A 25,397-nucleotide genomic window follows, 5' to 3' on the forward strand; every position below is an offset into this window, starting at 1 on the left:
TGATATCAATAAAGATATTGAAATATGTTTCCTTCATAATAAAATCTGAAGTAACCCCATAAAGACATTATTTAATTGTTTTTAATATTTGAATGTGTTTCTTTCCGATCATAGAGCCCTGCTGACGAAGTTGAAGGGGCCATACTTTTCCCACCTTTTTCGTCTGTGGGTGTGTGGGTTTGGAATCTTCTTGTCAAAGTGATAACTTGAAAAGTATTTCAACTTTGGTGTTTGGATTGCTATCGATGATCCTAATAAGCCCGTGACATTTGGGGCCGACAGGTACCGGTAAAAAGTCCAGGTCACAGTGGCGAAGATAATAGAAATCTTGTCAGCATAATAACTTGTGAAAAACTTTACGTATGAACTTCAAATTTGGTTTGTGGATTGTTTTACTCTTACTGATGCTAATAAACTGCCCAAACAGCACTGTGTTTGCCACCTGACAAAGACAAGTCTTGTTTGTTGGTTTTGCCCTTTGGTTTTGGGTACATGTTTACATGTTTATCTCTTGAGTAATTTTCCTTATTTGTGGTTGTTACACAGTGATATGATTTACTTGTCTTCTCCATGTTTTACTTGGAATTTATAATTACACAGTTTGCTGTGTGAGTGAGTTTGTTTCTGCATTCAATTGGGGACCCTGAACAATAGAGGACAATAAGGTCCCCGATTGACAGAGGGTCCCCGATTGACAACTGTGTACAAAACATATGGGTGGTCTTCTAAAAAAGTTAGAGTACAAACAAAAGAGGAACAATTGGGGGTCCCCAGTTGCAGGCAAATACACACTTGTGTGTGTGTGCTGAGTTTTTACTTTTTAAAGTTCACGGTTCTTTTGCAGTAGTTTTTAGTATTCAAAGAGGAAGTTGTCCATGTTATTTGACTGTTTACCCCTAACAGTCCTGAATTCTCCAATTTCAATATGATTTTGCACACACCCTAGGGAGTTAGGGTTAAGTTTGCATGAGATGTCTATAAACATGTCTGTTTTTATTAAAGTGCCACATTCCTTGCTACATGTTTTTAACCAAGGAAGTAATTCTTATCTTTTAAAATCAAGGACAGGGGAGCAGTCACAAAAATAGTCATCAAATTATTGAGTGTGTAACATTTTGTCAAGTGGCCAACTGTTTTTGTTTTTAATGGAGTGGAAATCTGACTTGAGCATTAAAGAGGTGAGACAATGAAGCTGTTATCGGACTGTGCTAGTTTGGTAGTGGTTGCCGTGACGGCATCTACTGGTATTTTGCCATCGCAGGCATGGACAGGTGATGGGTTTTGTAGCAGCCCCTCAGATCAGCTTGTTTCTGAGGGTGGCAATGCCACATTTACTAGTACCTGCTCCCCTCACTTGCTCCCCATGGAGCTGCTGGTATGCTCTTTGTTTAGATACAGAGTTATGCAGTGGACTTACCAGATTTTCCCCGAGCAACCAGTTATCATTAGCATTGATGATGATGTTGTTCCGCAGTTTGCCCACAGATTTGCAGTAAAACATTCCGCCAACCGTGGAGAAGATATCGTTGTGATTAATGACCTTTACATCAGTAATGTGTCAGCCATTGACAGCTAGTGGTCAGTATTTCTGTCGGATACAGGTGGAAGGAATGGATTTGGGCTACACTTCACCAGCCGCCAGGCTCATCGTCCAAAAAGTAAGTCACAACTTCACCTCCTTGTGTCTAAGAGATCCACCACGATGTGAAGTCACCAGTCCCTTAAAAGAGCAACACCATGCTGGAAACCTGGTTGTCTTGACTTGCACACCCCCAGTCGGCAGTGTCCCATCTAGGGGATGTGTTGTTTGGAGGTAAGCTGTATATTACACTAACACCAACCAGAAGTGCTCAACTAATGCAGTTCTCTCAGCTTGGGTTTCGGAATGTCGTCGTTATAGTTGTCTGCTGTTTCGTTGCTGGAATTACCATCACCTCACTCGTTGTCCTCACCGTGTGGAAGAAAACTCGAAAGAGGGATGGCACTCAGAAATAGTCGTGGTACTCCTCCCAGATGTGCAGGAACCAGTGCCACAGAGGAAGCTGTGAGATATGCATGCAGACTTGAAGTGGACCAATCAGGTGATGAGGACTCATCTGATTTGTATCAGGACATGGACTTACATGTTGGACCTCCACAAAATGACGATGTGTATGAAATGCCGACAAAAATTAAACAACAGGCTTCCAGATGTTAAGTTGTTCTCAAATTCATGCAAAGCATACACCATCTTAAATTGGGAAATCAAACTGTACCAGTAGCATGGGCTTAGGGTTGTTGTCTTCTCGTTGGCTGTCCTTGTTCATCGGTGAAAACTCAGAAGGGGGTGCCTTTAACAGAAATGTGGACCCCACTGACACCCCACAAGTTTCCAGCCACATCCCTGCATATTCTGCTGAAGTGAAGATGCCTGCTAATGAAGACTCCTTTAGTTAATCAGAACATGTACATATACATTACACCAGATCTCTCCCAGATTATAAGGATGTCTGTAAAAACCCCAGGTTTTGAGACCTTGATGTGGTTTTAATGTACTTTAATGATGTAAAATTTTGAAAATGCTTGCACAAAATTTGAAACGGATTCCGTTGAGTGGTACTGGTACAATTGAAATTGTAAGAATTTGAAACTTTACTTGATCGTGAACCCATGGCCATTTTTAACAAGATTAATTCTTTACGCTTTAACCAAAATTGGGTCAATTACATGTACATGTAGCCATGCCGTTGTAATGCAACATGTATGTTACAGTACTCAACCCATCACAGTCATGCAAACAAGGTTGTAGGATTTAGGATCTTAGATACCAACTCTAATTGCCTCAAATCTATCTTGGAATTCTGCCAAGTGAGGAAATATACTTGTATGTTGATTTCAAGAACTTGGTTCTGTTCAAGATTTGAAAGGAGGAAAAATGGATCCATGTGCCAGTCCATGTACAAACACATGTATGCAGACTTGATTGGTCTCACGAACAAATGTTCTTGTTGGACCGTAAGAATTTGGTGGGTTTCTGTCTTTCTGATGACATTGTCAACATGTTCAATAGCTTTGTATAATGATCCTACTCTTAGGAGGTACAAATGTATGAATAAAGGAAGCATTTTGTTGAAACTACATGTAATGAAATAAGGAAATACATTCTCATTAAAAAATTCTCACTTGGGTAAAAACAATCACGGAACTAATAATCTGCACCAAAGTGTTGATTTGTGTTTAGCTTTGGCAAATTGCCAACCATTTTGGCTTTAAATGGTATGGAACACAAGGCACTTCTTCCATTTGCACACTGACTATACCAAGACAATGAAGCTCTCCTCGGTCTTAGCTGGCCTGGTTGTGGTTGCTGTGATGGTATCTGATTTGCCATCATCTCGGGCAAGGTCTGCAAGGATGTTGTTTTGTAGCGGTCCCACGGATCAGCTTGTGGCTGAGGGTAGCAATGTTACATTAACCTGTAATTGTTCATATTCCAGGTTCTATCCACACCGACACTACCGATATTTGTTTCAACACAGATTTATACAGTGGTTTTATCAGGTCTTCCCTGAACAACCAGTTGCCATTAGCAATGATGAAGATGTCACTCCACAATTTGTTGAGAAGTTCACGGTGACCTCTTCCACAGACAATGGAAAAGACCTCCACATTAGTACTGTATCAACCATTGAGAGTGGTCAGTTTTTCTGTCGGATACAGTCAGATGTTGAAGGAATTGATTTGGGCTGTGCTTCACCAGCAGCCAGGCTCAGCGTCAGCAAAGCAACTCCCAACCTTACTTCCTTGCGTCTAAGAGATCCACCACAATGTGAAGTCACTAGTCACTTGAAAGAGCAGCACCATGTTGGAGACCTAGTTGTCTTGACTTGCACCCCCCCAGTCGGCAGTGAGGGTATGGTGAGGGCCCTTACCTGGTCCCATCCAGGGGACGTGTTGTTTGGAGGTAAGCTGTATATTACACCTAGCCAGCATCATTCTTACACAGTGACAAGGGTTCTTCAGAAGGAGGATAATTGTAGACGATTCAGGTGTGATGCTGAACCCTCTGATGTGTTTGAGAATCCTGATGATGCACGATGCTCTGTCGTGCCTCTCAAAATGGCTGTGTTTCTGTCCCCTGAGTTGGCTTACGTTGCTGTGGGTGGAAAGGCCATTTTTAACTGCAGCACTGAAGGTGAGACAAAGTCAAGCCGCTTCTTCTGGAAAAATCTATCAAAATATTCTAAAGAACGCTTGAAGATTAATGGTACTGCAGGGAGGTTCCTGATGGATGCTTCAAGAAAAATTCTGACAGTGTCGCCCGTGTTGGCTGAAGACGACGGCACCAAGATAAGTTGTCAAGTTTGGTATGAGATGGACTGTCGTAAACAAAGTTCCTGGTCAGTGTTGAAGGTTCTTACATTTGAGCAGGCTTCAGAGTCACCAACTGTTGAGTCTCAGCAAGCCTGTGGACTGGGGATGAAGGACTTTGCCTGGGTAGCTGCTTGCTGTTTCCTTGCCGGAGTTGTTGTCACATCATTGGTCAGCCTCGCTGTCTGGAGGAAAACTCGAAAGAGGGGTAACACTCCCAGAAATATGGGTGACACTCCTAGAAATAAAGCCAGCCATGACACCAAGCTGGGTGTGAGATACACTCCTGCATGCACTGTTGCAGTGGACCAATCTGACGTGTATCAGAACATGGATGTACGACCTCTTCAATATGACGACTTTTATGAAGTACCAGAGCCCATAAAACAAACCAGCAAAGTTTAAGTCCTGATTAGAGACACATGTAAGCTTGCATTTATCATGAACCAGTACGTTTCCTCAGAAAAAGGAATTGGAAACATTCTTAAAATTTGTAAAATAAAGTCCAAACTGTGCTTGTTTGCACTTTTCCAGACTGGAACTTGTTAAAACCGAAAATGAAGTTACATGTACTGTACATGTTGTACAACTTAAACTCAAAAGTATGGCAAAGTGGAGCCTTCATATTTTAAAAATTTTGTTGGATTTGATTTTGTCAGAAGTGACCAGAGCAAATTTTGTTTGGACAGATTTTTAAGGCCAAGGTTTCTTCTACATATTTTCTTGACCGCCGTTTTTTTGAACAAACGTGTAGGGCTTGCCCAAATTACTTGGCTGTGGCTTCAAATTGCACACAGCTTTATGGGGAGTGGCTGCAGCCACTGGCCATAGACTTGTGTGTAATTTCAAGCCATGTCCTGTCATTCTGACACAGCCTTAAGTTTTGTAATTGTCTCTCGCTGAATTAACATAAATATTTAAACATTGCCTGACACAGACTTTGTAGGATGTAATTTTTAAAAAATGAAGTTTAACCTCTGCTGTTTTGGATCTTTGTGAAAAGGAATTAGCTGAAGTTATGAAATGGTATGCAAATGGTAGTCTTAGACTAGAAACACAGTGTTCAGTAGGAACTAAGAGTTTAAATAGTTGACACTATTTAAATTAAAAATTAAATTAAACCTAACCCCCTAGGGTCTATATATGTACAATGTAAATCATATTGATTTCGGAGTATTTGGGACTGTATGGCTATCAAAATTAATTTGTAATAATATGGATAAGCATGCATGGTACATATACAATGACATGTACATGTACAGTACTTGAACTTCAGATGTGAATAAATAAGAAATAAGCAGTTAAAGTACCGTAGATGAGACAGATTATGTGCACACACAGCAGAACAAGTTAGAGATGTTCATACCTAATACAATGTATACCGGTACTTACTGATATCAGTTTCACAATACACCTTCATTTACACAGAGAGTGGTAACAGAATTCTGTGCAGTAAATTGAAGCGTCAAATTCATTATTCTCCACTGGCTGTGGGGGGGGGGGGACAGCAGTGAGCCCTAACTTTTCAACCCACAAACGGCCCTTCCCTCACATTTTGAAAACGGTTCTGCTGCTGTTGTTGGTGTCCAACAGAGAGAAACGAGCACTGATAGCTGGGAAACTTTGCAGTAGGGTGATACACATGTATGTACATGTACATTGTACGTGTAAAATGCTGTAGCATGCAGCTGTGTTTTTAGAGACGCCATGTTCTGGCCAGTCAATAGTCTTATTACACGTCGCTTCATGTAATTATAATGCTAGCCTAGCAACGCATAATGCAGTTCCCACCAAAGGAGCCTCCATTACTCTGGGTAGATACATTATAGCCTCATTACACATGGCTGCGCAGACAAAGTACATGTATGTAATTCTAGTGCTGCAAGTAGTAAGGCGACCTACAGTAACCGGTGCATTTCATGGTTGCTCGTTAACCAGCAAACTGTCCCACCTGTGGATAATCACGTTATTTTATGAATTAGTGGTCCAATCTTTTGTGTGTCCCTGTCGCGTCTGATCTGTGGTTTTGTAAGTTGAGGACACATCGTTGAATTTCCAAGAGTCATTAAGTAGATACATTACATGTACATGTACCTGAAAAACAAATACACATTTGAAGTCCATTCCAGTATATTTCAAAGTCAAATTCCACTGATCATGTGTAAGGAGGACACCAAAAATATCTCTTTTGGACCCCTAATATAGCCATCCCCATGGGGGATGTACCGGCACGGCATCATGGACTGATATGGTTACATGCTTCCTCTTTGTGTCTTGCATTTTAACAATGCAGTGCAGAAAGACATTTACATGATTTGCATATAAATGGGTTTCCGTCTTGTATTTGCAGTAAATTTAAAATATTGGGTAGCATGTACATGTACTGTATACATGGATGTGTATAGCTTGCCATCAGCACTCTGTGTTATTGGTTGTCTGTGTAAATCACAGTAAGTCTGTGAATTGAAGGTTTGCTCGCTGATGTAAGCAACATGAATGATTGTGCGGTCACATGGCGTGCCGAATCTTGTTTATGAGCAAGTTTCTGAAAAGAATCAGAACTTTGTCAATGCAACCAGAAAACTTACTCATAGATGATGATGTGCACATGCATGTGTAAAACACTGGAGAGCAACAATGGAATTGATAAATCTGGAGAGCTTGCATGGTGTTGTTGATGATTGTTTAAATGGGGCTTTGAAACTTCACTTTTGGACAGTGTCATCTTACAAAGAGTTTGCAAACTTATTCTGTCCCTTCTCTAAATTCAGGAACTTGAAAGCAGCCATATCATTTCAATATTGTTGGCAAGGTAAAGGTGAAGTTATCATTATTGTTAAATGTTTCTGATAATCAAACCAAGGACTCATCAAAAGCAACATAGGCATAGTAGTGTGGCAGGACAACTGACACCTTTTGTGGCGGACCAACAGACTGGCCTGATTGGAGATGGAATTGACCTGGCCTAACTTTACAAGTATTTTTAAAATTTATTTATTTATTTTGTTTCCATAACCAACAGCAAACAAATCGCCATTTACAGGTTAGGTATTGGAAATAAATATAAACACATAAGACAACAACTAACTCTGATTGCGATAAAAAGTAAAGTTTTCAATTCTTACAGGTTTCATAAAAAAGGTTTAAAAAGTTAAAAAGTACAAATCATAATTCATATGCTGAGGAAAAACTTGAGTCCGTAATAAAAATCAAGCTGAATAATTAATTGCACAGTAAATCTGAGTCCGGAAACTTGCAAGGCCTGTAACACCGAACACATCACATCTCCCATGGAGTGCATTGTAGGTAGAAGAGATTCTACAGACAAAGCTTCGCTTTGTGACCTCAACGCGACTCCATGGGACATGCAAGATGCGCTTGTCACCAATCCTTGTCTGTCGTACAGGCACCCGTAAACTAAAAGGGTTAGCATCGGTCAAACTATAATGATTGTGAAAGTGTTTATATAGAAAAAGACAGTCAGTAACAGTACGCCTAACAGAAAGTGGTGATAATTTGTACTGGTCACTAAGATCAAGATATTTAGGAACATTGCTGTTGTAACCATTGAGAGTCTTATGCATAAAATCAAGAAATTGCCGCTGAACCCTTTCAATCCTGGTTTCCTGGTAAGTGGAGATAGAGTTAACAGTAACTGTACAATACTCTAAATGGGGTCTGATCAACGTGGTTGTACGTCAGATTTAACATATTCAACTCAGTATACGCCACAACTCCACAGAGCTCTTGTTAGCACGCTGCCATCTTAACAAGTCCTGGCAACCCACGCAGCCAGCGCCCAGACGTAAGGTAATGCGCACTTCTGATTGGTTGCTGAGTGCATGTTTAGCGCATGATTTACGCGTGCATGAATTATTAATGACCCAGACTAAACACAAGTCTGCACGGCTACCCTGTTTCGCCGCAGAATTTTCGAAGCTGAGATATACAGGTCTTATCTGTCTCAGAAAACACAGCCTAACTTACGGACAAGGGGAAAATCTTGAAACGTAAAGTGTGACCGACTCAAAGCCTGAAGACACCTGTAAAAAGGAGACTGAGAAGCAGTTACACATTTAGAAGTGGGATGAAAACCCCAGGATACTCTGGGTATATCCCACAGAATCAGCTGGAGACTAAGCAGGATCACCAAGCAGAATCAATCAAAATTAACTTCGTTGCGTCTTACTTGAAAATTTCACCTGTTCCAACAGCTTTGTTCAGCTGAAATACATGGTTTGCACTGTATGTCCTGTAACAGTGTACTCGGTTAAGTGTGTAGCTATATTGTTCATGTGTTGTACTCGGTTAAGTGTGTAGCTATATTGTTCATGTGTTGTACTCGGTTAAGTGTGTAGCTATATTGTTCATGTGTTGTACTCGGTTAAGTGTGTAGCTATATTGTTCATGTGTTGTACTCGGTTAAGTGTGTAGCTATATTGTTCATGTGTTGTACTCGGTTAAGTGTGTAGCTATATTGTTCATGTGTTGCACTCGGTTAAGTGTGTAGCTATATTGTTCATGTGGTGTACTCGGTTAAGTGTGTAGCTATATTGTTCATGTGTTGCACTCGGTTAAGTGTGTAGCTATATTGTTCATGTGTTGTACTCGGTTAAGTGTGTAGCTATATTGTTCATGTGTTGTACTCGGTTAAGTGTGTAGCTATATTGTTCATGTGTTGTACTCGGTTAAGTGCGTAGCTATATTGTTCATGTGTATTACATAATCCTTTAGTCAGAGCTCAGAAGAACATGTTTACGTAGTCTCAAGCATGTACGTGTAAAACAGATTTGGGCCAATAAAATCATTTTTCGTTACTTAATGCTTTGTAATATTTGATGTTAGAGTGGTTGCTTTGATGATAGTGTTTTCATTATAAAAGTACTTAGACATGCATATGTACATGCATATTCATGTTTACAAGTGAAAATGTACCTTCAGCTTTTAATGGATTTAAGTGCTGTAGTTTTAAGGCACAGTAAATGTCTGTTTAAAATGTTTTGATATTTTGAGTTTAAAATTCAGATTTGTTGAAAACGAGTTGAAAAATGTGAGTTCAAGTTCAAACCAACTTGAGGATTATTACACAGAGTTTTATTGTTCTGATACACAGAAATACTGTATGAATTCGTGGAACAGCCTTAAAAATGTTAAATGTTGACATAATACTTTTGGATATCCATGTTCTGAGCATTAAACAGCTGTCCACCTTAGTGCATGTACCTCCAACTGTGTCTGATGAGAGGCGAGATCATCCAAATGTCCAGGTACATGTATACTGGTACGTGTATGTGTAGTTGTGCATGTTTGTAGCTTAATAAATATGAAAATAAAAATGGATGCAAACACAATAAATGTGACTCGTGAGAGCTTTCTTTCCGTGTCCTTTCTACTTGTACAAATTTTGTAAATCTCCTGCCCCAGTCATTGTAAGTTCGTGTAATTTGACAGCAAATTACAGGCCAGGTTTGATCAGTGATCATCTATTGATCACTGGTCAATTCTCCCTGGTAATCAGTGCACAAAAATACCCTGGGTACCAGGTAAAATGGTTGACTTACTGTCACTGATCGAACTTGACCACAATTTAAGTAGTGTCTGTTAAGTAGTGGTGTTTGGTTTGAGTGCTTCAAGCGGCCATCATTCACAATACAGCCATCAGTCGCAGCAAACCAGTGTGCCTTCTATAGTGTCACAAATCTCTTTGATTTTCCAAAGACGGTTTGCATTCAGACACTGTACAAACAATGGATTTTGGCAGCCAATTCCATTGAGTTTGTAATGTTAAGTGAACCCATTGAGCAGGGAAAAAAAAGTTTAAAGAAATTTTGTGAGACTTCTTATGCCTTGTGCCTTCATTTTCCTGTGTCGGATGGGGATGGGTAAGACATGTAGATCTCAAGGACAGGGATTGGGATTGAATGTGAGATACCGGAACGTGTACATGTATGTCCAAGTGGCACAACCATTCATTATTCTTATCAGAATTATTATTCTCATACACTGTAAGTGCAATATGAAGCTGTCGGCAAGAACTTGAGAGGCTATCATGGAAAGGTCATGTACCTCCTGATGAAGCATGCTGTCCACTGTCCAAACCCCTTCCACCTTGGAGAGTACACCTCCTGACCTCCCCCTTTTGTTTCTCATCCAGTTTGGGGCACATGCTAGGAATTTTCTTCTTGTTGCTTTCTGTTTACTGTCACTGGTTTTGTTCATCCAAGAATAAGGAATCCACCCTCCATCTATTCACATTGCCTGTAGCCAGGCTGTGTTCATGGGCAGAGAGGGTGATATGGGAATGATGGTTGTCGTACCGGTATTGAACCCCGTGCCCTTAGTGTGCCTTTAACTGTACGTTGGCACTCAAAGTCCAATTTTTTCATAGGAAAAAATGCTCAAGGTTGAGTTCCTTGTCAGATCAAGCACAGACTGGAAAACACGTACCCTTTCTAGTAATCTGTCTATCTTAACAGTTTGGGCTTATTAGTTTTTCAGGAATGCAAGCTTTAAAATCACAAAATCTGAAAACATGAGTGTTTTAGAGATAACAATAGAAAAAGGAAATTGATTTTAAAAAAATGGCCCTGCTTATTGAACAAAGCTTTTATAAACAACCAAAACAAGCAAATCTCATGGCATTTTGCAATTTGTATGCCCTCACTGTTGGCAACAGAATCAGATGCCTTGCTAATGAGCCAATTATTGCAAGAGCGTAGAATTGCTTTTGTCTCATGACCACTTCAACGAGGCAAGAACAAATGTAACATGAGCTCCCTAGTACATGTATCAGTAAAAGTTCCTCCTGGTAACCTGACTGTTGTTGAAATAATTGACATGACTTAACTTGTTGAACTATAGCTCATGTACATTGCCAAGAAGACTAGATACTGATAGGTGCCATTTTTTTGTGGACTTACCAAGCCTATCTTGGAGCAGTAGAAACTTATATCAGTGTCTTATGTAGGCTACACTGTGTACTTATGAATCATATGTGAAAACTGTACATGGGTTTGTCGGTGTAGACATGGAGCTTTTTTATAGCTTCATGGTTTAGAGTGGGCCAAACATATCAAGAGTGCTACCTCAGCTAGTGATATGTGGAACTTTTGTGGCCTTTTCCTTAATGAATGGAATCAGGTGAAACCTTTGGTCAAGCAGAGTTGAGAGTAGGTGTACATGTAGTTGCAGGAGTAGGAAGTGCTATCACTAGTGCAACCTTGTCATCTCAAACAAATAAACACCTGTGTACTGGTAGCTTCTCTTTGGATCAGTTTCTTAACCTGCTGGCAGTCAGGGGGCTCAGTCATACTTGCTTGGTTGTCTGAAGGTATGACATTTGCTGCCAGTTTGCCAGGAAGTTTTTTCTCTGTGATGCATGTCCTTGATCTTACCGACAACTGTGCAGAGTTTACCTGTACAGTAAACTCCTGCTAAGTCGACAACTTACAACTTGGCAACTCGCTCAAGTCGGCAGTCTTGCGAAAGTTCTGATCGTCTCTAATGCATTTTCATAAGAATTTTTATTTCTAATTTGGCTTGTTTTAAGGTGTCATTTCGTCTAAGTTGACATGTTACTCTCGGTCCCATATCCACAAAAAGTACTACAAAATTCTTTGTGTAAGTTGCCATTTAAAAATATCCCATATTGGCATCGACATCCCCACTGCGGTTGGTAAGAAGTGTAAGTGATAAATCACACGGCGACTTCTGTTTATTGGCGTGGTTTGTGAGTGCTGCATCGGTGTATGTTTATGTAACGTTACAGTCAGGACACGTCCCAGTGCGGCGTTACTTGCACTGCTACCATGGACAGATCCCAGACCTTTCTCTGCCAGCACATGTACATTTTATCAAATGTTCATGTGTGCCATCGTAAAATTGTACGGATATTTACTGCCCAAAATATCTAAGTATATAACATGAGTGTTCACGTACATGTATGTGGAGTCAAAATTGATAATTTCTGCTTTCCCACAGTCCAAGCATGAGACAAGTTGAGTTATGAGTGCGGTGTGGGGAAGCTCCAAAACTCCACAATGTGACAAAACATCTACAAAATCTCAGATTTGAAATTGCAGTCAAGAGAATATAGAATATTAAGAATTTTTGTGGAGAAAGCACTTCTGAGTGTCATGTCAGCAGAACCAAAACCCTGTACGATGTGTGTCTCGTCTTCAAGCCCATCTCAGCAAACGGAAAACCTCGGTGCAATTTCTCACCCAGAAATCCTCAAGCAGGTCAAGCAATTACACTTGGCTGCACGATACAGGAAGGGGGAATGGTTCAGCTTTCTTGGTACTTGGTAATGAGACACTTACTGGTGGTCAACAGACATTAGAGAACATTCCGAATTTGACACATGTCCTCGAAATTGCTGACAACTGCGCAAAGTTTAGCTGTATGGCTGGATTGAGGACTTCGACCCCTCCTCTAGTACTGCCGGTAACCATCAATCCCCTCGTTGCTAAGTTCTCTGATAACAGTGAGGTAATTGTTTTTCACTGCAGAACTGAAGCCAAGACAAAAGTGAACTTCAAATGGTTCATGCGCTCAAACCACAGTTCCAGGAAATCTTTAATTGAAGACAGTACTTAGAAATTTGAAATACTTGACTCTGGGCAAACTCTGCAAGTATCCAGACTTTTGGCAGAAAACAACGGAACAATGGTAAAATGTAAAGCTTTTTATGAGAAAAATTTCAACAAATCTAGCAGTTGGGCACGCTTGTAATATCCACATTATATACACCCCCATCTGCGAAATCAAGGACAGCTGAACCCATCTTTTCCCAGTCTCCTGAAACCACTCGGCCTCAGACATCTAGTATAAGCTTCGTTATTGTTGGAGTCGTTGTTGTAGTGCTACTGTGCCTCCTCATTGGATGCCTTGTACTCTACCTGTTCCACCACACGAAAATGACCCCTGTAAATCAATTGCAGCCCAGCAGCAACCCTGCAGATGGCCTCGATGATAGACAAAGTATGGCCCAGAGGATCCCTTGACTGGAGCTGCAGAAGCTTCCTTGACCAGGATGGAAGTCGGTGAAGTGCTCTACACAGTTCCCAGCCAGAATGAGTCATGGGGTGAGAGTAAGATAGGCACTCCTGATAAGGAACCCACTACAAGCGATAGAGGCACTCTGGCAAGAAAAGAACCTCAAGTAAACCTGACAGGGTGATGGTTGGAGAAGTACGTGCTGTACACAGTGAGTGCCAGAAAAAAGGAGGGTCAGAGGTCAAGCAGTGACAAATGTCATAAACCCTTTGAGTGCCCTGATGGAAGATGGTGGCAAGGATTCACAGTCTTCAGTAGCAATGGACAGACCCTTCAGCACCAAGCTTACAGTGCATTGACCTACATGTAGACAGCTCCAGTCAGGCAGAGTACAGTGGTCTCACATACTCAGAACTTGACTTAGAACATAGTTGCCGTAGCAACCAAGAACAGGAGAACTGGCCTGTGAGGCACTGTAGTTGTTGAGCCTCAGAGCAGTCTGTTGAGGGATGTCAGTCCAAACATGCTTAGTCACTTACTCCCCGGAAATAAAAACCTTTGACATGTTGTGGGATATTCACAAAATGTTGGCACCAAAGTGTAATGTACATGTACGTTCTACAGTGTACATGTACGGTGTATGTGCTGCATGTAAATGATATGAGGTTTCTACATGTACCTGTTTTAAAGCCCAAGACACTAACAAGGAGACCGTGATTAGAAAGGGTGGACTCCATCCTTTAAAGTCTGTTTCGGGACAGATTTTCTGGAAATGAAAGTGAACTTTGCCCATAGCAAACTGGAACTTCTGAAATTGAAATTACCTGTATGCAGTGTTCTCGCCAGGGCATTTTAGCATTGGGGGCCGTGATGCTAACATCACATGTGCGATTTTTGCTGGTGCACACATATGGTACACGTAAATCAGTAAGTTCTTCAACAAACAGGCCGAAGTACGTATTTAACCTCATAACTGAATTGAGTTCTTTGATGTAATGGCAATAGATAAAATACCATTATACAAACAGCAGATGTTCTAACCATGGATACAGGACACCATACATGTACAACATTTGCATTACAGATGCTTATAAGTGATTTGATATTTTTTTTCATCTGTCAGATGGTCAATTTTATATGTACATCTAATTAACATTTTGTGCGTGATGGATCTGACTTAAGGGCAGTCAGTGTTTCTGAGAACTGGATCTTCATGTACATGTAAAGTCTAACTTTACCCTTTGTGAAGGTGATTTATTACCAGAAGAACATTTATTCTGAGAGCTTAGTCAAATTTAAGTTACATGTAACTTTGAATAAAATCTGGTACTCTGTGTTATCTAATTGTACATAAGCATAATAATTTGAATTCACTGGACTAAAGACACTGTTGCTATCCCTCGTGCTTCAGGTCAAGCTTTTGCATAGCGACCACCATCTCTGGAATAGACTGGTTCCTTTGTGCCCTTCTTATCCATTGAGAACAGTGTATTCTTGCATGACATCTCTTACGTGTATGTACATTAATGAAGCAAAAGCTTACCCCGAATCATGAGGTATAGCAACAGTGTCATTAGTATGGAGAATTCAAATTGTAACGTTCATATGAATTTAAAGAACTCAGTGTACCACATTTTATTCAAGTTTAACAAGCAAAAGGCTTATTGAAAACCATCTCAGACAAACGTGTGTACAGTACGTGTACGGGTGTAGTTACTGTAGAGCATATGTACCATGTACATGTACATGTAGTGTTTTGGAATATGGTGCCTTGTGGAGACCCAGACAAATTGATTAAATCGATCTCCACCAGGAATTTCATGAAACTGGTATTTGGAAATCGCTCAAAAAGGAGAAACTTTTAATGTGCAAGAATTGATCGTAAATTGAAGTGTTTCATATGAGGAACATTCGGTGAAAACTTCAGCCCAGGAGAGTGATTTATGTTGAAATGGGAGCAGTAGGAAAACATCGTTTCATACACAACCGCGTGTTAGTATTGGAGAAACAAATTTAGCCATGTCTCCACAAGGATACAAATTTTGGAATGTGTGTAGTAACACGTTTTTGCTTTCAGAAGTTACCATTCAGATAAGTTAAACATGTACAATGAAAGTGAAATGAAAACGGTGCATTTCTGAGGCAAGGAAATACCCAGTACCTGTCCTCATTACTCAGTGTAACTTTCTGTGGTTGTGATTTTTGCATTTAAAAGACAATAAGTCCTCTGCTGTGTCAGTTTTAGATGTGATTTATGTACCGTACAGTTACATGCAAACTGAGATTTTTATGGCCGCCACCAGCTTGTTCTAGATTCCTTATTGCCAAGAACACCACAAATAATTGGTCTTTGACATCATGAAGCTAAATATAAAGACTTGCCTAGCGGTCATCATACATGTACATGTACATTTAAGTTTCATATATCTTGGAATGAAATCGCAAGCAGTGGACTTTTTCAGCCGTCATCCAGAAAATGGCACAGTTACCTCTGGAGACAGTGTGGAATTTTCTTGCCAGACAGTGCAACGGCTTAACTGCACAAGTGACAACATCCACGTGTACTGGATCCGTCATGGGAATGACTCATCCAAGTATTATTTGAGCCGCTGTGCTTTGATCTACCCAGATGTGGACCCAAGCAGGTATTCTGTCTCTTTGACGGACAACTTGTATGTGCTACAAATACAGAACGTGAGTCTTGAAGAGAGCCAGAATCAGTATTTCTGTGTTGTTTATTTTTCTGACAGTGAGATAAAACATGTTTCAAACTGGGCATCTGTCACTGTTGTCATGGCAACAAGTACCTCATCACATATAGCTAAAAAGCCAACAGGTTCTCCTCAAACCATAGCAAACGCAACTGATTCATTAGTTATTGGAGAATCAACCGTGTCCTCAAAAACATCACTTGAGAGTACTCAAGACACGGTCAAATTTCATACAGTGACACAAACTAGTGTGTCGTTAAACCTTTTGGCATCGGTCCTAGGCGGTTCATCTGGCATAGTGCTTCTTGTCATCGTTATCATAGTGATGGCATTCATGGTTTTTCGGAGAAAGCATCGACCAGTAGGTGCACGTAGATGTAACAATAAATGTAGGAGATCAGTTGACATTCAGATGACGACGTGGGAAAATGAACAAACAGGCACACCTACCCTGCGCCCTGCGAGGTCACTGGACCTGGAGGCACCGTATGCAGAGCTTGATTTTGAGAATGAAGATGCAGAGATGGGTACCAGTGTAGATCAGGGCAGAGTACCAATAAGGAGACAGGATAGTCCCAAAGCTCAGTGCTCCTACGCCAAAGTCAAAGGATGTGTGACGGTGACAGAAATATAGTGTGCACAGGCTCAGTTAGGCTGTAGTGTTGAATTTGAGTATATGAATTACATTTCCATGAGTATGAGTGCTTTACCGTATGAGTATGGATACATGGAACATTTTTTCATGCAAGTACGTGTACAACAATAATTATAACAATGTCGAATCATTTATAAGGGACATGGTACATGTATCTAACAGTAGTTGTCAGTAGATGTCAATATATTATTATCCCTGCACATTGGACTGTATATATATACCAGCATCTTCATATTCCTGAAACAATCTTAGCTCCCTGGGAAGTACATGTACACCAGCCCAGTTCTGCCATACCAGGCGTAAACAGCCAAATACACGCATAATCACCATATCTACACTCATAGGTACCCATTTACCCCTGGGTGGAGATAGGCACATAGGGGTTAAAGTGACTTACCCGAGATCACAACATGCTGCTACCAGCTGGATTCGAACCCCTGACCCTATATGTTTAGAAGCCAAGAAAGCCTAACCTCTAGACCAGCAGGAGTACCTCGATCTGCAGAATGAGTACACGGAAATTGTTTCTTATGAGTACGTTGTATCTGAGTGAGCATCATCAACATGTATACTGCAGCCTGCTTCTCATGTCTGCTTTATGTAAATGTAACAGTCAAGCAACCTTTGTATTGCCAAACTAAAATGTCTAAAAAATGTTTATCCTCCCCGATGGCGATATCATCTCATTTGTTTATTAATGGTTGAAAAAATGGATACCTGTTAGGGCAGAAACAACACACAAACATGTAAATACAGGCTGGTGACCTGCCTTGCTTGTTAAGCAGGGTAATGATTGCATTTGTAAAGTGTTTTGAGATTGTTTGTTAGTTCATGGATAGTGCTATAAAAGCATTACAGTGTATAGTTTTAGCAATAGTAAAATTGTAGCCTAAAAGAGTTAGCAGTACAATCTAAAGGTAGCTGTGATAGATTTGTGAAATTACATGTATACTTTGGCTTTTAGATTAATCATATTTATCTTTTAGGCTTCATAAACCTCCAAGATTTTCTTGAACTCATTTGCCAATACATGTACATGTATTAGGCATCCTTTGATGTGCATGCAATCCTTTGCAAAGAATGGTTGCCCACACGTCAAAACTCTTTACAGTTCTTTGCTAATAAGTACATGTATATGGTACGATCATGTACATAGGCATATACTTCACATGTGCATGCTCTTTATGTGGTATTTCAGGACACTGCTAAGAAACTGTGTTAGCATTTACATGTAGCTCAAATCTTAACATGGTATACTTGAACTTTCAAAATTGCCATTGCAGAGTTAATTGTAATTATGAAAGTGAAAGTATTTAATTTACATATACATGTATTTGTACTGAAGAAATACCTTGCTGAATCAAATGAAACAAGGGTTACTTTCCTTAATTGGGATTATTTGGCCAAAGCACTATGCAAAGAACCTTTGGTGCCACACATATGTATGGAGCTGTTGGGTTCTGCTGGAGCATACACACAGACTATAAAGAGGCACTACCACTGATGTTGCAGCTCTTGAAATCATTTTGATTCGACATGGCGACAGTTTGCATCAATGGAAAACAAATTCTATGTAGAAGGAAGTACAAACTATTAAAAAAATCAATAAAAAAGACACAATGCTCTCTCACCAAAACAAAGACAAAAAGATAAAAACAAGAACCAAACTTACAAATTGGCGTACTGGTACTGTACAGTACATCATGAGAATACTGCCTTATTTGAGCTGTGACGGAAAGCCGTACATGTATATGTACCGGTATAAATGTGTACCTACTCAAACCTCAACTTTACATGTTCTTGAACACAAAAAATAAGCTCACTAGAGGGCAGGAAAAGGTTTTATATTTTGGCCTTTGTGCCACACCTTGGACCTCTTAATTAAAGAAGAAAGCCCCACCTTCATGTACGGTGTGTGCCATGTTGTGTTGATATTGTTGATTATAAAACAGCAGCATGTGCAGGATGAATTGTTTTCCTGAATTAGTAAATTAGTGTAAAGATCCAAAAAAGTAGGGTTTAGTTTGTAATCTATGGCAGTAGTTTGTTTTGGTTTTCAAAAATCCTAAGAATTTTGTAATCTGTTGTCAGAACCTGTGAAGGGACAAAACTTCATTTGGACTGCTTTCTGTAAGATAAGACAATGCAAAGAAAAGGACCAGCCATATATCATAAAACAAATACTATTCCTCTTTGCAGGTGTAGTGTAAGCGCTTTGTAATTGTAGATGCAGCCATATTTAGACCATGTTATGAACTTGGCCAACATGTACGTAAGCACAGTCTCGCACATGTGTTGTAGACATTTAATGTACATACATACATCATGCTGTGCATTTTCAACCATCTGTACGTTAAACCTTAAGAAAATTGACCTTGTAGTGATTAGTTTCTTGTTGGTATTTGCTCTTTCATTAAATGCATGCATTCATGCTTGCCAGCAATTTAAAAAGACTGGCTACTGGATCCTTTAGTTATGTGTTTCTTCACACACCACAGGAATTTCTTCCTCTTGTTGATTTTTGAAACTTTGTTTTTTATTAAAGACAAAATCTGGAAATATGCAGAAACTGACACGGCCATCAGGTTTTGTCATGTATCTTAAAATTAGTGTATTTGTGGTTTCTGCTTTGACGAAATTCGGAAATTCGTCTGTATTTTCTGGCCAGCATTTTCGAGAATTTGGGCAGGATTTGGGATTGAATTGGAGTTGGAAAGTGATGTGTGGCCATTTGGGTCATTCCATGTTTTCAGTTTACTTGTATTATTTTTGATTGCCTAGCCAGACTTCCTGCTTCCAAGAAAGAAGTTGTCACAAAAAACATTCAAGTTTCAGGAATTTAGGGTCGTGAATTCACTGAATTGCAACTGAACTCCCAGAAAAAAAGTATAGTAATACCAGTTCCCATCTGAGGAACATCCTCCCATGCTAACAACAAATTGAGTCTGGCATTGATGCTGCTTTCAACAGGAATTTGTCACTAGTAAGGTTCTCATCCAACCCCACCCCAAACCCTCAGAAAAATAAAGGTTTCAGAAAAGGATTCCTGATAAGTGAATTCTAATAGTCATTTCAACCACCATTTCTTTTGTTCAGTAATGTACATACACCTGTTTTATTATCTTTCAATGTCACAGTGTACATGTATGTACAGTTGACAAGGATGTCTGTTCTCCAAACTAATTTTTCTGTCCTTTTGTTAATTAATATTGCCTTCATGCAAGGGAGGGTGACGTGTGTACACAGGCCTAAAGGGGCATTTTTTTTTTCATAAAGTGCCGCCTTTGTGTATGTACAGTTATTCTCTTTTTGGGGGGGGTTGTGTCACAGTTCACACTTTGCCTGCTCAACTCCACAATTATGCCGTGCCTTTGAAGGCATCCGTGATAGACCCCCTCTCCCACCCACCCACACACACAACCAAACACCCAGCCAGCCACCCACCCACCCACCCACAAGCTATATTCAGGCATGTAACTTTTCCTTGGATTAGCTGATTTCCTCAATTTTGTCTGCACTATTTCAAGATTGGAATTGCCTCTAGTTTTGTCAGAGTTCAAGATCATACCTGTACATGTATATTACACTGGTACACGTACATACCTGTACATGTATATTACACTGGTACACGTACATACCTGTACATGTATATTACACTGGTACACGTACATACCTGTACATGTATATTACACTGGTACATGTACATGTATGTTGCCTGGTCCCATCCACCCTCCTCCGGTCCCTTGCAAAGTGCATGTTTGCATCCCTTCTTCAAAAAATAAGTACATGTTGTGGCTGGACGATGTTGCGGCTGTTCTCTTTCAGATTCCAAAAAGGAGAAGGAGATTCGCGGGACACTTAAGTCAGCAGTGATTAGGTAAGAATGGAATTGGGATAGCAATGGGGCGGGGACCCACTCCATTGCTCGTTTTTTTTTCTTTTTGTTCACCCAATCTGCCCCTCAGCAAGCCCACTTGCTACACTATGGTCCAGATCCTGACCGTCTGTTAAAAGTTGTTGGCTCCACCAAGGGGGAGCCACAACCAAATTTTTTTTGGGGGGAGAGAGTGAAGGGGCAGAAATTGAGATTTTCTTCATGTGATCTTTCATGGCCTTTCTGAGGGCTGGGGCTACAATTTGTGACTCTTTACATGCTTTGGGGAGGGAAATGAAATAGATCATCGCTTTTCAAATGCAAGATCTCTTTCTTTTTTGGGGAGGGGCATGGCCAGTGTTAACCCAACGCCCTTGATCTGTTCTTGGACTCACCCCTACCGTAGATATTGGAATACAAGAGTTATAGTAAGTTAAATGTCTGATACAGTTCTTCAACATTGCAAGTACTAGTTTGCATCATATCACCTTAATCTAACTGCAGCCATACATTTCTGTGGGCTGTGTTTGGAGATAATTGGTTACTATTACTTCTTGGTGGTTATCAAGGTTGAAGACTTCAAATTTGTAGTTTTTGGGTTTGAAACTCTGTTCCTTTCCACAGAAAACTCTCCAAAGATAGTGTACTTATCCTGGACTCCTTAAACTACATCAAAGGTGAGATGGTATTACCCTAATAAACTTTCATTTATTCAAAATTCCCCATGCCTTGCTATAATGGGTCATTGACCCCTAGCCTCTCCCCACCCAACCATTCATTCTGTTCCATTTACACTTGTCAGAACCTACATGTACTGATAGTTTCTGCATAACGAACATGCACATGTACATTCCTATGGCCTCATAAACGGACAACTGTATCTTGCTGAAACACCTGTTACAGTCAGTCGGACTTATTTTTTTTCGCTGTCAGGTTTTAGATATGAGCTGTACTGTGCCGTCAAGTCATCTCAAACACCTCACTGTGTGGTAAGTTTAGTTCATCCAGCAGTAAGTTTTGCAACTTCACCTGTTACCAACAACACCTGCTAGTATCATCTTTTCAGTTGGGTAGAACGGTTGCTGAAAGCACTACCTCAACTCTGTGTAAATAAGGGATTTTGAGGAAATTACAAGAAACGAAAATCAAGATAATATGCTCTGTGGAAATTTGCAAACTGATCAGCCTTGATTGGTTGATTAAAAAGCAGATTTTCAGACACACTTGAGAGCCAGTTTTGAAAACAGTTCTAAGAATTTACTCAGTTGTTTTGGAGCAGAGTCAGGGTATGATGACTATGTTATGCATTTGACTTTGCTGATTTTGATTACAATCTGTCAGATTTATTGCGATACTACTGCAAACGTAGCTTCAGAGTGGAACACAAACAGACGACCGGAAGAAAGATACTCACAAGAAATGTAAGATCAGTAGAAATTTATTTCCTCCAGCAATTTTGTTTTAAAGGCACGAGTTTTAGGATTTTTTGGGGGGGTTCTTATGGGTTTGTTTTGGGTTGTGCATTTGTATTTTAGTTAAGGGAAGGCGTCCACAATATTCTTATCGGCGTGCCGCAATCGCTTCAATGCACCGCACGGCGCTGCATGGCGCCACACTCCAGCCTCCTGAGACCTGGCGCTGGTGGGAAACATGCATAACAATGGTGTGCGACTGTAAGATTAAATCTTACAGTCACAAGGTCATTCTACTACCCTATGGAAATGCAAAATATGTAATACTAAATTGAAAGGTTGTAAAGCGTTATATCTGTTTGTGTACATGTACATTGTACAATAGGTGTGGGGGGAGTCATTTCTAGAAGAGGAATGTTCAGACATGTCAGGATTGTTTAGACTTGTATACAAATGAAGCTGTTTCAGGGCTTTGTTCTAGTACATAAAGTTTGTCAAAGTACTTTTTCTGCTGTAGTAGCAGATCTGTTAATGAAGCACACCCCTTTTTTAAATAAAGGTGCCTTTTTTCTATATTCTTATGCTTTCAATCGCTTATTAGCTCTGAAGGACAGAAATTTTCACCCAGATGAGAAACATGCTCTTACCACTTACCATTTATATTGGTTTCACCTGCATTTGGAGCATCTCCGCTATTTGCCACATTACACTCTTCATGCTGGGGGACCAGACCGTCAAGCTAAGGATGTGCACACTGTGTATTAGATGTATTCTCTTGATGTCTTGGTGCAATAGATTTGATGCCTTGGTGATGCGGTTTGAACCACCTGATGCAAAAAATCGTTGGGACTCCCCGCTCTTCACGGTGCATGCGGAGGATGAACTTCCATGTCAGGCGATATGCGATGCCATATTCAGTAGGAAAGCCCCACCTCCCAGCTTGTCCACTGTCTCGGTCAGTATCCGTGAAAAAGTGGATGTGGTGAAGGGTGTGGCCATTGGGCAGGGTTGATGAGCTCTCACACCAGTGTGATGTGCCATCTTTGGAAGGCCCTGTCTCCTAACCTGTTCGTCTCAGTATCAGTGAAAGAGTGGGTGTGGCCATAGGGCAGGGTACAGTTGATGAGCTCTCACATCAGTGTGATGTGCCATCTTTGGCAGGCCCTGTCTCCTAACCTGTCTGTTTTAATGTCAGTGAAAGAGTGGGTGTGGTGAAGGGTGTGGCAGGGTTGATGAGCTTTCACACCAGTGTGATGTGCCATTTTCATGAGTAAAGCTTTGAACCCGCCTATGTCTTGATCAATATCAATGAAAGCAAAATCAGTTAATGAACTGCTCTCTTTCACAGATAAAATGGAAAGCACATCTGTTTTTTATGTAGATAGACTGTATAACATTTGTTCTTTTCTTTTGTACAGCAACCCCTATCTGCGACCAATTTCCTCCATGAGTTGGACAAGATAACTCAGGAAATTGTCACAGTGAGTGTCCATTCAAAGCACATACCGGTACATGTACCAGGGATTTACAATGAGGCTATTATTGGAGGATGTTGTTATCCAAACCAATCAGAACCTGTGTTTAGAACTATCTAGGCTCTAATTTATAGTAAAACAAATGCATTGCAAAAGAACCAACTTAACTTCTTTTCCAATTATAGACACTTATTGCAGCTCAGAAGACAAGCCTTCCTGGTGACATCGTCAGTATTCCTGGGTCACAAGATAAAATATCCTTTTCATCCAAACCTTGCCGATAACCGCTATTCCTACGGCACGCTTTTTCTGAGTTTTCCTGAATGCGACAAATTTGAAGTGATTTCTCATTGATGCTCCTTGCACTTTGATGTCAAGTAGAATGATAGAAGTGGGATATTATTGCACATAGTGCACTGTTGCCATGGAACAGTCGCTGTTAGATAAACTGCTGTTTGTCTTGTTGACAGACTTATCTTTTCCCAACTAATTATCTTGCTTGACAATCTCACAAAAGGGCCAAAAATGTTTGATATCAACATGGTAGCGTCTGCACAATAGTCAGAATAACCCTGAAGAATAGTCATTTGTAAAAGCTAGGACCACCCATAAAAAATGCATTAACCTGAAGAAAATAAACAAACCAGTCAATCATGGCAACTCATGTTTATTTTCAATGTGTAACCTTAGAATCTTGTTTAAACAGCAATGTGACTACATGTCCATGATTTGAAATGTTGACAGCCTATTATTTAGTGTGCACTCCTTTATTTCTGAGTACTTAGCCTGGCTTTCTTGTCCATGCTGCCTTGCAGACAATATGTCATACCTGCCTTTACAAAAAATTTGTTCAAATGGGTATATAGCACTACACTGATGTGATACACCACTGTAAACATATGTTAATCATTCAATGAGACAATGGACTGCAGGCCCAGTGACAGAAATACAAATAAAATTCCAAGTGGTCTTAAACTTTTGCAACTGACTGTATATCCCCTCTGGCAATACCAAACACCATTCAGTCTCTACACATTGCTACCTTGTCAGAGGCACTCGCTACAGGCATCTTGACACCGAATGTTGAGATTTTGAACCGAATCTTGGACGATTAGCCCTTGACTGTGTTTTCTCACATAAACCTGACAAGGAGTGTGAGTGCTGCCGAGCTACAGCGTATCCGTCGTCAGTTCATCACTTACACCAAGCTTCACCCAGTGGAGGATGTAGCCAAGCTGCATGGCATGTTTGTACAATATCTCAACAACGGCATCAGATGATACCTGTGTATGTGTTTGCCATCGTCAATTTTTTTGGATGAATGTTTTTAAACCTTGCATGCTCCAAGCCCTGTTAAGAACACCTGCACGGTATATATCTAAATATAGGATGAACACTCCTAGGCCCAATTTCACAGCGCTGCTAAGCACACAATTTTATGCTAACAGGGGCTCTGTATATTTCGTGGAGACTGTAAGCAGTAAGCATGGTAAAAGGCATGCTATCCTTGTAGGAAAAATTTGCTTAACGTATAGTGACAAAACAATGGAAATCTCTGTGCGCACGCACTCATAAGCACAACCATGACAAGCACTGTCATGAAATCGTGCTTACAGTTAGCAAACTTTCTACTATAGTCAGCACAACTTCTCTGCTAACTGTTGAGCAGTGCCATGACATCGGGCCCTGGCTTCAGGTGCAATAGGCTGTACCTCGCCTGGAAAAACTGCGACTGAAAGTTCTCTTAGTTTTGGAGTTTCGTCTTTCTCGCTGCATCCCCCACACCAAAATATGGGATGTGTCAGTCATTTCACTTCAGGGGATGATTGTCAAACATCACACTGTTCTCTCCACTTGGCATAACTGATGTTGTGGGTACTTTATATATAGCTGGTGTCAAGTAATATAGGGAAGAGATGGTAG

General features: G+C 40.4%; 2 protein-coding genes across 12 annotated transcripts in view; one reads left to right on the forward strand and one right to left on the reverse strand.

Moving 5' to 3' along the window:
* LOC110974542 (protein KTI12 homolog) overlaps window positions 1-25,397 on the forward strand; it is an 87,203-nt gene that overhangs the window by 13,067 nt on the left and 48,739 nt on the right. For 7 of the 10 annotated variants that reach the window (XM_022226271.2, XM_022226268.2, XM_022226269.2 and 4 more), the window contains 5 exons: window positions 20,539-20,590; window positions 21,212-21,264; window positions 21,521-21,576; window positions 21,929-22,008; window positions 22,795-22,954. In XM_022226271.2, coding sequence (XP_022081963.2) covers window positions 20,539-20,590; window positions 21,212-21,264; window positions 21,521-21,576; window positions 21,929-22,008; window positions 22,795-22,954 — 401 coding nt within the window. Of the gene's footprint in view, window positions 1-1,601; window positions 6,146-20,538; window positions 20,591-21,211; window positions 21,265-21,520; window positions 21,577-21,928; window positions 22,009-22,794; window positions 22,955-23,417; window positions 23,481-23,659; window positions 23,729-24,610; window positions 25,392-25,397 lie in introns of those variants that run through there. The other 3 variants (XM_087139572.1, XM_087139571.1, XM_087139569.1) reach the window with 3 other exon arrangements.
* LOC110974538 (U4/U6 small nuclear ribonucleoprotein Prp3-like) overlaps window positions 1-25,397 on the reverse strand; it is a 104,713-nt gene that overhangs the window by 11,839 nt on the left and 67,477 nt on the right. For both annotated transcript variants that reach the window (XR_015426086.1, XR_015426083.1), the window contains one exon: window positions 17,111-17,212. The gene's annotated coding sequence lies outside the window, so the exon portion shown is untranslated. The remainder of the gene's footprint in view (window positions 1-17,110; window positions 17,213-25,397) is intronic.

The sequence above is a fragment of the Acanthaster planci genome, linkage group LG08 (assembly GCF_054643075.1).
Source record: "Acanthaster planci isolate LZ-2023a linkage group LG08, COTS_SCS, whole genome shotgun sequence".
Classification (NCBI taxonomy): Eukaryota; Metazoa; Echinodermata; class Asteroidea; order Valvatida; family Acanthasteridae; genus Acanthaster; species Acanthaster planci.